The 14,822-nt window shown below is 43.4% G+C and overlaps 1 protein-coding gene across 1 annotated transcript in view; it reads left to right on the top strand.

Moving 5' to 3' along the window:
- LOC139054694 (116 kDa U5 small nuclear ribonucleoprotein component) overlaps positions 1–12,754 on the top strand; it is a 48,857-nt gene extending 36,103 nt beyond the window's left edge. Inside the window, exons 19-24 of the mRNA XM_070532143.1 lie at positions 33–246; positions 1,685–1,772; positions 2,208–2,421; positions 9,432–9,585; positions 10,042–10,149; positions 12,568–12,754. Coding sequence (XP_070388244.1) covers positions 33–246; positions 1,685–1,772; positions 2,208–2,421; positions 9,432–9,585; positions 10,042–10,149; positions 12,568–12,663 — 874 coding nt within the window. The 3' untranslated portion in view covers positions 12,664–12,754. The remainder of the gene's footprint in view (positions 1–32; positions 247–1,684; positions 1,773–2,207; positions 2,422–9,431; positions 9,586–10,041; positions 10,150–12,567) is intronic.
- The last annotated feature ends 2,068 nt before the right edge of the window (positions 12,755–14,822 follow it).

The raw sequence follows: 14,822 nt of genomic DNA on the forward strand, positions 1-14,822 counted from the left end.
TGTGCTTCTGTGTATATCATTATTCTTGGCAGGAACAAAATCACCATGATTGCTGAGCCGCTGGAAAAGGGTTTGGCAGAGGACATTGAGAACGAGGTGGTGCAGATCACGTGGAACCGGAAGCGCCTAGGAGAATTTTTCCAGACAAAATACGACTGGGATCTGCTTGCAGCTCGTTCCATCTGGGCATTTGGACCTGATGCTACAGGCCCCAATATTCTTGTGGATGACACCTTGCCCTCTGAGGTAACTTGGGTCTTTGTGTTTGGCTTGACACAGGTTTCGGATTTGCTCATTTTGCTGGTATTAAACATACGATGTCTAGTACTGCTATAGCTAGGTGCTCTTCAGCCAGCTGTCTAATATGGGTACCCAAACCATTGCAATACAGTTAAATGGTAATTGGATGCAAATGATGTAAGCAAAAAAAGACAATGGAGATTTACGAAAACGGAAAGAAATCAGGAAGGAAAATCTATATGACAGCACAATGGGGAGTGCCTTGCTATTTGATGTCCAAGCTGGCTGCTTGCAGACAAGAACATACTATAGCAAATATGCACCACAGAAGTAGGCACCTGGGTGCTGCTGCTGCTGCTGCAAAAAAAGAAAAAGCATGGAAATGACTCGAGACATCATAATGAAATGTCAAGATATTCATCCAGCAAGACCTGTAGGGAGTGTCCATCTCCCAGAAGCGCTGTGATTCAAAAAATATGGAAGGATTAATTGGTCAGTAGTTGAGATAAGTAAGAGATGATTAGAATATCGGTGGAAGAAAAACCGTCAAGAGATTGATAGTATCGGAGTTGTTGCAAGTGTAGGTAATGGTACAGTATAGTTATAGAGGTTTTAAATATACAAGTCAAGATTTAAATCAGATAGACAAAAGGCTAGATAGCAATAGATGTAGTAGAACCAAGCAGGCTCGGAAACGATTTGTTCCCCGTCCTTTTTCAACAGACGATGCCAATAAACATCATCATCATCACACACCAGCGAAGCATGAAGAAAAAAGGGGCGCAAGCACCGTCATGGCGATAGCTGCCGACAGAGAGGGTCACTCGCTCGCCTGGTGCAAAAGACACTGAGCGCTGTCATGATTGCACACACACCCCTTACTAAGCGGACCCCGCTCTAAGTGGAGCGGCTTATTGATATGCTTCGTGTAATCCAGTTTAACATGCATGTGTTTGTGTTGGGACTGGGAGAAATCTTGAACAAAGTGATAATCATAGTAAATGATTTCGTTATAACAAGGGTTTACTGTACCACATAGCTCCCATGTCCATGTGCCTAACCTTGGCACCAAGCATTGTCTCAAGCTGCTCAGCAACTTAAGAAACCTTCTTTTCTTTTTTTTTTTCTCTCAGCAAATCGATACAGTGATAAGACAGAAATGTAGATCTCTACAAAGGCCAGAATATTTAAATTTGCATTTGGCAAATAAGATTTCCACCAGTGAAACTCCCTGTTTAGACACGTAGATAGCAAAACATACACAACGAAGGCGAGAAAAGTGAACAGTGTTGTCCATGCATGTTTTCTGTTTAACCATTTTGACTAAGCAGTATCACTTTTGTGGGCAAACTTTATTGCCGTAGGTGTTGATTTGACATCTATAGTAATTGTTTATCTCTTCATTGCCAACACTGTAGTGCGCCTTGCTGTTTTCCTTTTCCAGGTTGATAAAGGGCTTCTTAGTATGGTGAAAGACAGCATCGTCCAAGGTTTTCAGTGGGCCACACGAGAAGGGCCTCTTTGTGAAGAACGTAAGCCATTACCATCTCGAATTGTTATTTACTCCCTCCAAAGGGATTTTCAACAGAAAGTGATCAATGTCACGTGGTACCTGGTGTATCATTGTACTGCATACAACATCAATGGTTTCCCTGGGAACATCAAAGCATCAGGGTCAGCTTCATGAGCTTTGCCATTAATTTTTTTAAAATTTTTTTCTTGTGCAGTGCTGGCCATCTCAGTAGCTTTTCCATAACATCTAATAAATTTTATGCTTTCTTTGTTGCAAGGTCTGCCAAAGCATTACAATACGTGTGGCCTTCTGATGTTCCATCTGCAACTCTGCCGTCTAGATTAGAAACATTATTTTGCTCGCACCATTTCTTTAACGTGTTCCAGTAGACATGACTGTGTTTCTGGGTGGTAACAACCTGCACTGTGCTAATTTTCTGACACTTTTGTCACAGCCATCCGTAACTGCAAGTTCAAGATCTTGGATGCTGTAATAGCAAATGAGCCAATTCACCGTGGGGGTGGCCAGATCATCCCAACGGCTCGACGTGTGGCATATTCTGCATTCTTGATGGCAACTCCGCGACTCATGGAGCCGTATTACTTTGTGGAAGTGCAGGCCCCTGCTGACTGTGTCTCGGCTGTCTACACAGTTCTCGCTAGGAGGAGGTTGGTGCCCACGTTTGGTTGCTGCATTCACTGTAATTGTAGTCAAGATTTTGACAGAGTACCATCTGGTCAGGTACAAGCATCGTTAAAAAGGAAGCAGGTCACTGAAAAAGGTCAGAGTAAACATGAAACAATGTTCTGGGATCCGTATGGGTCCCATAAAGTCTTTATATTGTTTTTACCTTGGTCAGTCATGTGCTTCATTTTTAACAATTCACTATAATTGCATTGTGCTTTCCTCTGCTTTTTGTAGTACTTTTCTCTTGTGGTTAAAAAAAAAAAATGAGGATCACAGAAGATGGAGACTTTAAGTGATCGACACCGTCCAAACAAGGGATGTAATTGGCACTGACGTTTCGACTAGTGAATTTGTCAGTGAAGAACCTGGCGAAGACAAGTCCCCTTGTCAAAGCGTTGGCTTCAGTGACGCCTCTTGTTCAAACACTGCTGATCCTTTGTGGCTGGTGTTAGGCTTTCACACAGAGCTGTGCGGAGATTGTGAAACCTAATTGTGTTTCGATTCTACATGGGGACTTCATGCCAGGCAGGTTGGCACATTTTTGTTTGTACTGTAACCAGAATTTTAACATTTCTGCAGGTCATAAATAAACATTGCTTTTATGTGTGATATCACAGCAATGCACACAACTTTCCCTAAACCCTTGCTTTGCTTGAGGAAAAAGCAGTGATAGAAGTTGTGACTAGACACACAGCGCAGGAGTGTTTCTGAAACTGCTGGGTTGCTCTTCTAGAAATTTGAAATTCCTTGCATGCAGTCAATCATTTGGGTTGTACATGGAGATGCTCCTTTCTTTTTTCTTTTTTGTTGATTGTAACTAGGCCCACAGGTTGTATGCAAAGGCAGCTCATATACTGAAAAATGAAAGTGCTTTGCTTGTAAGTGGCCGCATTTTATTTGATTGCCAAGTGGCTGTAAACTTGCAACCCTTAGTGCCAAATTGTTAGGAAAGTCAACTGAGTTGGCAAGTCGCGAGCATATGACAAAAGGAACATTTAAGAATTGTAATACAGTCTACACTCGTTACAACAAACCAGTGTACAACAGACTTTCCTATAGAACGGACCCTATTTCAGCCTTAGTTTATTCTCCCTATTTTTTTAATACAACGAAATTAGTGGCATTTTTTTTTTTCAAGATCGGGCGTATAACATGAACTTTTGCTGTGTCGACACGGGCTGACAACCGACTTGCAAGGGCCAGCCGACGATCGCAGCGCAATATTGCCCGTACAAGAGAGGAAGGCAGACTGGAAACACGCTGTCTTCTTTAGAACACGAGGCGAGGGGAAAGAGAGGGGGAGGCGAGAGAGGGGGGTTTACACCGGCAGCCGCTGCTTACGGCGTGGCCGCCGTATCTGGAAAGCGACTTGCGATGTGAACAAAGTGCTCGCCCGCACGGGCGCTGTATCTTGAAAGCGATCTGCGATGTGGACAAAGTGTACCCAGTGCCAGTAGCTTCGTATGCACTGTGCTTTTCACGTTTACTTTGCGTTGAAGCAAGAGACAGCACGAAGTCAGCAAGAGACAGCACTAACTTCTTATTTTTTTACTACATTTTATCAAAATTGTCACCCAGGCAGAGTTTTTCATGTTGATTTCAAAAATACAATTACTTTTAAGACTGACTGAGGTTCCAGATATAATTAAAATTAATCACCTATTGTTTATCAGAACAATTGCAAGAAGGATATCAGCCAGAATGCTTATAAAGACATATGGCTGGATACTGCAATTTGTAAAGAACACAATTGTAGGACTACTTTTTTTACATTGCAGGCATTACCAATTTTACAGCAACTTGAAGTTCAATCTCCAGGCATGCCTAATGTGTGATCCAATTAGTAGCCAGATTTTAATATTTACAAAAAAAAATTAAAAAATATGATCCTAGCACTGTGTAGTACACACATGTAGCTACATGCCGCTGCTAAAATTATGGTTCTATGTGCCCTGAAGACCGAAATAGCGCTTCGGCAAGTTCGAGAAACACCAAAAATGAGATCCTGAGAATACTTGAAAAAACAAAATGAGCTTATTTTTATAACAGTACACCACAAAATATTTGAATATTTACAAGTGCTATTGCATTAGTAGTCTCCAGGAATATAGTCTGTCTGCCTAGAGTCACTACGGTTCCAGCACCCATTCCAAGTTTTCAGCAGACGCATGCTAAACAGGCGCAGCCAGCTCATTTGTCCCAGCAGCAGTGTCATCAACGCGATCTAGTAGTTCCGGTTTTCGGCCAGTAGCAGGAGTTGATGCTAATGCTTGAAGGTTTCCTTGAGCTTCACTGTCAATACCCCGCAAAACTTCCAGCTGTAGAACAGTAATGTCGGTGCCGAAATGTCTATGAAATGCGGCCGTTGTCAGGAGCGCTTCGGGGGACTAGTCCTAACATGCCATTGGGATCTCCGACCTCGCTCGACTGCGGGAGCGGGCCGTTATCGATGTCATTGGGAAGCAGCATGGTCGTTTCTCAAAGTTGTTCGCCGACTTCCTCTTCCTTCTTTTTCCAAATTTGTACTTCGTAGTAGACTTCGGAGTCAAGGTCGACATCGCTTTGGCATGGGAAAACTTGTTGGCATGCATGGCTTGTGCGCAGCGGCTGCGGAGTGATGCAGACGATGCCAGTCTAGCCAATGGCGTGGCTAGCTGAGGGTCACAGGCCCTTGTCGACCAATTATAGCATGCATTGGGACTTCTTTTGAGGCGGAATTCCTTCACTGCCAATGTGCGCACGGAGCCGGTGGCAGCAGGAAAATGAAGAGGAGCGACTGCTCTTTCAATTGATATACGAGTCAGCGCGTCTGAACGACTGTGGGGGCAGTCACGTGCCGTGGAAAAAGCATTTTCTTACGGAAACTACGGCTCATATTTAGCCGACACTGGTGCCAAAAATTTATATTACAGCTAAAATATTGATTTAGAATGCGAAAAATTTTGCGAAGTGGTAAATAATAGTTGGAAATTCCTAAAATACCGTTTTGCAAATATTGATTTTTTTGCTATTTTTTGGTCTCTAAAACTCCTATCCCCCTTTAATTTGCTATCACAATCGATGTCTCGCCTTTTGGGCAAGACTGCGACTTGTTTGTTTTTTACCTTGGAAGTTCGTTACTCATTCTTTGGAATAAAGTTGTTGGACATTGCGACGAAAGTTTTGGAAGTAAGGCATTTTGAATATTACGGACTTCGGATAAAATGGGTGTTTTTTCTCGGATTATCATGGTCCATTGTAACGAGAGTCGACTGTGCTTGGCTCTGTGTAACCATGCACATATCATGCACGTTATCATGCAGCACATGGTAGCTAAATTTCACCAATATCCCGAAGAAGTTCAAAGTAAATACTGGTTGCCTTCCTTGGAGGATTCTGGTGAGTAAATTGTGGTATTGATATAACATTTTTTAAATTTTAATTTAATTGGATTGAGTTTATTTGCAACATTGTTGTATGAGACCAGAGGAAAAGCTGAGCAAACATCAAGTGACCTAGCCACCTCATACACACTGCCATTTGACGCAGGTTTAAGAACTGAAAAATAAGTAAGCCGTTGAAGTTGATTGCATATTTATACAGTACAACTCACACACACATGCACCCATACACACACATATGCACCTAGCTCTACTTCAAGCAACATTCTTTGAGTAAATCAAAACAGTCACTGCATCAATGAGAGCATGTATATAGATGTAGACGAAAGCATATTCACAGCACTGAAATCAGCTTTGCTAAAGGGTCCCTGAAACAGTTTGGACAAATTTTATAGGCTCATAGGGTACAGCTACAGTAACACATTCACACCATAGTTTAAGCATCTGATATTAAGAGAACTGAGGACGATTACAAAATACCCTCCTCTCTAGCCATGCTTTTCCTCCTCAATTCATTCGTCAAGCGATCGGGGCTAAGCTCCACCTTCACTGGCTCTGTGTCAGAGATAATATTGCTGTAACCAAGGGTAAAATGTATTTAACGGTTAAAAAGACAATGTGTTCACAATTACACTGCTGCCAAAAATTTACACCAGCAGCGAAGTAGAATACAGTTGGTTACTGCTATGTCAGCTCTGTGTCTGTCTGGTTGAGCTCTGCGATAACAGGTGGCTGCACTCTACAGGTCACTCGCATTCACACCTCCACCCATTTGACAAAATGCCCAGTCTGCCTTGTGGGGTCTGATGTAGGATTCTCCTCCCGTACTCTTGGGACAAAGGAACGACAACACAGTAGTGCAAACAATCCCAAGGGCATTTATTGCACCTTTCATACATCAATGCCTGCTAGCCGAGTTGCTATCCACAAAACATGCCGATGGGCGCGCGACAAATCTAGAAGTCCGACTTACCGCGGCCGCAAGCGAGCGAATATGTTCGCCCCATGCTGGATCCCAACGCCTGGTCGTTCGCGTGTATAGTCACGCGAATCGTGGCGCGTTCGAAGGCGGCCACACGAGGCGGTCTCGCAGAAGCATGGGTGGCGCGCACGCGGGAGACGTCCCCGCCGTGCGTCGACCCGCCGGGAAAGAGCCGCGCTGCACGTGCGGCACGCCCATTCCGCTCCCTGCCTCGAACCCCAGAGGAGCAAGCGCCTTCCTTTCGGCGCCCAAGTAACCTCGCGGCGTTAGCCGCGCAACACTCGCGCCATCTCTCGGACTGCGCCTGTACCATTCCGACCGCCGCATGTGCGGCGAAGCCGCACTACAGGAGACGCGCTATGCGGGAAAAACATCAGGGGAGGCGCGAGGGTCGCGCATCCCCACAGCCTGTGTTTACCGGAATACCAGACACCGTAAAATTCTCTATTGTGGTATTGATCCTGCGGCGTGAAGTAAACGCATAAATCCTGGTGCCAGTCACACACCGACAGCCCGAAGCGGTGCAGCCGCTCTAGTCACCTGTTGCCTTGCAGTCGGACACGATGCTGCTTGACATGTCGCCAATCGCTAAATTTGCAGCCCACAATGCAACAAGGGCGATTCATGGTACTCGCAAGAAGAAGCTTCGAGACCGCCACTGACTGTGCTCACATCAACACTGAGCATGCTTTAACACAAACAGAATACACTTGCTGTATGCTGGAAGCGCTTGAGGGTAGTGATAAATCCTTGTAGGAAAAAACCAGTCACAAAAGAGAAAAAGAGAGGTTCACACCACAATTCTCGTTGTGTGTTCTCTTTCTGTTACTTTTCTTGTGGTATAGAAACAAATGAAATAACATTCCAACTACAGTCAAAGACCGATTTTTCAGACACCAGATTTTTAAGACATGCCCGATGATTCAGATGCCTTCACAGCACAACCATGTACCCCAAAGAGTCAATGTATAAGAACGTCTGAAATTTCGGATGCAAGAACCGTTTGCCATCCGATTTTCAGGACTTTTTGCCATGACGACAAGTCCAAAGCGGCATTGGTCGAAGCCACCACCGCCGCCATTTTTATTATCTTGCCACCTTGAAACAGCGCTCTCGCACGCAGATCCGCTGGCAGCCGTAGCCACCACCACGGCAACGCAAGCCCTACCTGCTTCGGCGTTTGTTACCCAGCTTACTGCTGTTCAATGCCTTGTTTTAGAGCGCAGCTCTTGAGTACCTGGTCCTGAGGGGAGCATCGGCCTTGGCGTCAGCGTAACCAAGTGAATGAGCGTAGCGAAAGATGAAAAGGAATGCGGAGCGTATCAGGGGATGAAAGACGCGTGGAGGAAAGCGGAGAGGAGGGCGCAGCGCAATCAGGAGGCGAAAAGCGAAGGAGGGTATGGCAAAAAAAAGGGTGAGGAGGAAAGTGGAGTGCCCGCACGACCAGTCATGCAGCCAGCGTGGAAACAAAGTATTGGAATGTGCTTCAGACCCACTGCGCATCTGCTACTTTGTCTGCGGCACCACCGCCACTAGAAAAGAAAATGTGCGTGCCATGTATTCCCATGTTCACGCTCTCTTTCTGAACAGTGAGCGACGCAACCGGTGGAAATGCTTCGTCTGCCGTTGCTGCTGAACGAGCTGCCCGAGCAGAGGCTCAGCACTGCCGCCGAGAGCACCTTGTCCTTTAGAATCAAATTCTCTGCCATATATATCGTAAATTCAAAACATCCAAACACCTGCGCTCGAAATTCGCATAACAGAGTATTGTAATCGTCTGTGAAATTTTTTCATTTAAAGAATTCGTCGCTGTCAGCAATGGCGCTGACTCCGCCTTAGTAATCCTTGCCAAAGGCTTCGAAGCTCAGAAAGCACGACGCTTTTGGGTTTCCCGAAATTCAGCTTCGCCTGAATACAGTTGTTTTTCGCAGTGAAGCATACGCGAAATATTGCGGTGAAGCATACCAAAAGTGGAAAGGGGCAATTGTCACGGGACACATTATGTATTCCTTAACTGTGTGCGCGTGCACCCACCGTCTCTTGTCACAGTACGAGCACCGATACGCCTAATAAGAGTACTGACGGGCCTTCAGAGCTTTTTCGGACGTGCCTGTGGCATCTTGAGCCCTTGGGAGCAGTAAAAGGCATGCATTCATTTTTTTGGACTGTCTGATTTTTCGGGCGTTCTCACAGCCTCTAGAGAGTCCGAAAAAATCAAACATTAACTGTTTTACAAACATTTGTTCACCATAAAGTTTAAAATTTATCTTTGATGCAACATAGGTAGCCAATCGGATAACTCATCTAACTACGCAGGTTGTAACGGGGCGTCTAAAAATCCAGGGGAGCGCAGCTGCAATCGATAGCGATGCACGTTTTAATTTAAATCCTTATAATATATTTTACACATTATGCAGAGCGCTTAAATATGTCACTTAATGATCAGAACGACCTCCCCTAAGACTACGTTCGTACAACATCGTCAAAATTGTTTCAGGGTCCCTTTAATATGTCGTGTAGTGCTATCATAGTGTAGTGCTATCTGTAGTGATATCTTTTGTCATTTGTTGACAGTTGTGAACTTTGGCTTGATGTATAAAGCTCGTAAATGTTTTTTTCTGGCTTGCAGAGGTCACGTCACACAGGATGCGCCTGTCCCTGGGTCCCCACTATACACAATCAAGGCTTTCATTCCAGCCATTGATTCATTTGGGTTTGAGACTGACCTCCGGACACACACCCAAGGCCAAGCCTTCTGCCTCTCGATGTTTCACCATTGGCAGGTGAGAGAGCACTGCATCTCTTTAACAGTTGCATGTAGAGTAGTCAGCTTAACTGTAAAGTAAGTATTCAAAGTGATATAATAAGAGGCCAACAAACACTCACAGGGGAAATTACTTGTACTTAATTGAATTAAAGAAATGACAAATTAATGGAAGTGAAAGTGGATGAAAAAACAACTTGCCGCAGGTGGGAAATGATCCCACATCTTCACATAACATGTGTGATGCTCTACCAATTGAGCTACTGTGGCACCATTTTTCCCATCCACTTTTTAGGGTATTTATGTGTTACTACGAGAACTAACCATAGGAGTGCTAGCCAGTGCCACCACTCGCAAACCTCCACCGCCAAAGTGGAGGTTTGTGTTTTCTGAGTTTCTGCAGAAGTCAGGTCTATCTCAAGCAAAGCTTTATGGGGCCGATCAGTAATAATACTTTTGCTTGCGCTTTTATCAGATTGTGCCTGGTGATCCGTTGGACAAAAGTATTGTGATCCGTCCCCTTGAGCCGCAACCAGCTCCTCACCTTGCAAGAGAGTTCATGATCAAGACACGCAGGAGGAAGGTATGTATTGCCTTGCACCTGTTTCAGTGCTCTGTGTCTTGTCATTATGAATATCTGTCCCAGCAACGTTACAAGAACGCACAGGCAGAAACACTGAACAAGATAAAACGAATTCTCAAAGTGGTTGACATAGATTTTGATTCCTGTATCAGAAAAACCAATGCCATTACAATTAATGGGGAATGAAGGTCATGAAAACATTTTTTCATTTTTCAAAATATGTTGCTTAATTTTTGTGTGCAATTTATATTGTAGAATGCTGATTTTAAATATGTATTTATATTTCAAATATCTCACTTGGAAGAAGAGATATGACAGAATACAATAATCCTAAATAGGTCATTTCTTACGCGTCTTTGTAGTAATTTCTCATTAAAATAATGTGTTCTTAAGAATACGCAGACATTTCCAAAGGCCCACTGCACATCCTAAAGCTAAGCAAATATCAATAAAATAATTGTGATTATCATAAATAAATGCCAAAGTTGGGAAGAAAAAGCAAGGTAGCAGTAATTAGCTTACATTTGATCTAATTAATAATCTATCACATTTACGAAACAATGCAAAGCTTTAGGTTATAGCTGTGATATTACTAAACAAAGGGTTACCTAGTTCACTGAAATCAGTTGATGCAAACATTGTCAAAACTTCCGTAAGGCAAAAGCACTTGACGGAAAAAAGAAGGTTGATAAAATTGCATTTAAAGTTTTACTGCTGCTACCTCTTTTGTCTCTTGAACATATGGAAAACCTTTAGGCTCTAGCTTGTAGCCCAGCTGTTGCTGAGCACAAGAACACCAAATTTACTGAAATCGATTCATGAAAACTATCAAACCTTTCATAAGTCAAAGACACTTGACGAGAAAACACATCCAGAAAGTCACTTTCAAGTCTTCACTTTCAGGTGTCACCCCTTAAACGGAACTGCTGCCTGAATGGAACACCAGCCTCATGATTGGTTGGTTTCGTATTCATGCAATGCTCTTGAAACATGAAACTTTCAGGACACATCTGATCTTGTGTGCTGCTTACAAACATGCAGTTAAGTTTTTTCTAAAGCCAATAAAAAAAATTGTTACAATTCTTCTTGTGTTAAAAATTTGGCGACTTGCAATGTGACTTGTGGCAATAGTTAGCTTTGCTGGCTGCATTGTTGCCAATGTGGTATGAGATTGCACGACGCAGTAACTTATCTCTGGCGTGATCTTGCCAACTAGTTTGAACCTTGTGGTAACCGCCTCCTTTTTCTTGCCGTAGGAAGCAGACAGTTTGCGCATCAATTTTCGTGGACGCTTCTAATAATATCCTTCTCTCTCTCTCTCTCTCTTTTTTTTTTAACGGAAGCGTCGATTTGGCACTACGCTCGTAAAACGGTGAACAAAGAAATAGCGCATCAGTGGTTTTCGAAGCGGCTCACTGCCAGGCCTAGCAGACAAGCTCGTCTGCTAGGCCTAGATGTCACAGCAACAGCCAATCAGAAGGCGCCTCTCAACGCGTTGGCGCACTGAACGAATAGGAGGTGTTCATCGCGAGGTTCGTCAGACTGGCCCCTGATTGTCTTACGTTTGCGCTTTTTCTATGTGGCCATTGTTGGCGAGGATGAGGGGAACTAAAAGGGGGAACTTTGAGCTTTCAAACGATATCGAGATGGCGGAGCTCAGCGGCGGGAAAGACAAAGAAAAGCTCCATGAACTGTGGTGTTTCTGTGCGATTTTGGGGTTCTCACCATCCCCACTGACAAAATAATTTTTCCGGACACTTAGGGTGCGTTTCAGGGCAAATCGTTTTGATACGGTGTAGATTAGACATTACAGATGCCGAAACAAGTAGTTCCGAAAAATGGATTTTTTTTCATGATTTTCTGTTTTTAAGAGCCGCGTCTCCCCTTAAAATAAACTCGATTGTATTTCTGACATAGCAGCACAATTATGCACTACACATTCACTGTGCTTGGCTTGCAGTTCTGTCAGTGCTTTCTGGAAGTACTGGGTGTTTCTGAAAAAAGAAAGTGTTGATTTTTATGGAGTTGAACTGTGTGCCATCTGGAACTGTTACAGCCAAAGGCTCATTCTACCATACCAGTGTCAGATAGCTCCACCAAATCACCTGTGGTGTCACCACAGATGACACCCACTTCAGCTTTATTACGAACAAAACAAGCAAGTAATGCACGCAAACAAACATAGTAGTATATTAATTAAATAGCGAACGCTGCAAAATGCTACCTCTGTGCAAAATTTGATCAGAAACCAGCCATCAGTTTATCTGGAAGAGTCGTGTGCACCTGCCAACACTTACTATTGTAGAATCGTATATTTGAGGGTTTCCAGACTTGCTTCTTTAGTGCATTTTCATACTCCAGTGTGTACTTTTTGTATTCTAAAATATGTGCACCAAACTCTTTGGTCTTTTTCTATAGGGGCTGAGTGAGGATGTCAGCATCAACAAGTTCTTCGACGACCCTATGTTGCTGGAGCTTGCAAGGCAGGATGTCATGCTGTCGTACCCATTGTAAACTACCAGAATATTATGTGTATAGTTTCCTTTTCTCATCAGTTTCACAGAATAAATGCATCATCTTTCCATACTTTGTATGGGACACTTGAGTCTCAGTGCTGAAATAATCTTTGGTCAACAGTCCATGGTGGTACGTTTAACAGAAGTGCTATAAATGAGCTGTCACCATAATTGAAGATCTTAATGATGAGCTGGCGTTAATTGGGGTTACAGCATCAACCTCCAAGCACATTTTTCAATAGCTTACGGTGCTTGTGTGGATAAGAGGCTGCTATCAGACAAGTTTCTTTTGGGCCGTTGACTTAATGCGAACAGCGCAGCCTTGATTACAAGTACAGTTAAACCTTGATGTAACGAAGTAGATTAATCGGCAATTTGCTTCGCTATATCGAAATTTCTTTGTATTGAAATTTTACATTTTTATGCAAATAAGTACAGTCACCGATTTATTTTTCTTGCACGGAAAGGCACCGCAAAATTAAGCAAATTTGAATGAGAAAACAATTATATTTTGATTAATTTGGGAGTCTGCGACAAATGATACAGTTTCATGCGACGTCTACAATATCTTCACATAGGTAGTACGAATTACGCTAAGCCAGCCATGCTTTCGCATGCTCTCTGTCCCCACAGCTGATAGCATTGCCCGCACTGGGGCAGCGCTATCATGAAATGTGCCGCAGCAGGGAGCGAATGCTTCATCTGCCTCTTGCTCCAATGGGTCACCGATATTCAAGATTAAGCAACCTTCAATACTGAGCGCGTGGGAAGACAGTTTACATATTGCCACGCCATCTTGGCACGCCCACTCTTTGCACACGCAGCCGATGTACCTCTAAACCAGGGTTTGCAGCTGCATATGCGCACAGCCACGCTTATAGCTATGCGCAGCCACGGCCAAGATGCGCCAACTTACTCCCCCTTACCCCCTTCCTTGCCCCTCCCTTCGTGGATGCTTGATCGTGTTTCCCGTCTTTCCCTTTGCTCATGCAGGGAGGCGGCACTCGTGCATGAAGCCGCCATCTTTATTTTTCACCCTCGCACACTTTCACTCACAACTAATACACAAAGTGCGCGGGGCACGATAGTTTATCACACTTAGACTTTATATGGAACATTGTGCGACTTCACTTCTGCGGTCGCTCTTGTCACGCCACGCATGATTTAAGAGGCGCGTTTGCAAGCAGCCACTTGTGATTCAAATATTTGGCCATCTGCGTCCGCTGAAGTTTCCATTTATTGTTTCTGCATTCCTTTGCTGCGAAAGTGGAATTTTGTTATATTGAAATCACATACAGACAGACTTCGTTATATTGAGGTTCTAATTACATGGTGTTCTATGGACAAGAAGTTACGAAAAGTTAAATACTTCCTTATATCGAAAATTTCATTAAATTGAACTTCTTTATATCGAGGTTTAACTGTACCGTTATAGGCTTTCTACAAGCCACTGAGCTAGATGCATGGCGTTAGAGATACCACAACGTTATGGACTTGTATATGCACCTTCTCTTCATATCATCATCATTGATCAGCCCTTTTCCCCAGTGTAGAGTAGCATGCCAGAGCAAGCTATAGTTCAGGCCTTTCCATAAATTTTTCTCTCTCCCTCGTGCCTGGCACTAGTGCTGTAGTCATTTCCTTCTTTTTTTTTGCCCATCCTACAGGTCAAAATGAATTGTTTTGGAATACTTACATTGGTACGTTCCTGTGAGCAAACAAAAGCAGTCTGAACTGTTTAATTTCTCAAAGGCTTGCAACTGCTCTTGCACCCTCTTCGGTGGTGCTGCTAAGATCGGTGTGTGCCTTTACAAGAGTTCTTTTAAACCCATTCTAATGATGAGTTAATTCATCGTGACAAAGGTTTATGTACTACCTTCTAATTTTTATGCATAAATTATACACCATGTCTTTTACTATTTCTTTTCCCTACAAGAGCATTGTAGGCTTTCTTGGTATGATACCTTTAGAAACAAATGGCAAAATAAATGTGGATTTCTAAAGCTCTGCACATTTCATCAATTTGAAAAAAATATATTTGTGGCAGTTCAGGGGTTAAGCAGCATTAGCTGCTCCTCTTACCTGGCTGGATAATACCATTTCTCAATAAGATGGGTTGTTGTGTGTGTAAGTTCATGATATGGGATAAATTAAAAT

The sequence above is a fragment of the Dermacentor albipictus genome, chromosome 1, assembly GCF_038994185.2.
Source record: "Dermacentor albipictus isolate Rhodes 1998 colony chromosome 1, USDA_Dalb.pri_finalv2, whole genome shotgun sequence".
Lineage (NCBI taxonomy): Eukaryota > Metazoa > Arthropoda > Arachnida > Ixodida > Ixodidae > Dermacentor > Dermacentor albipictus.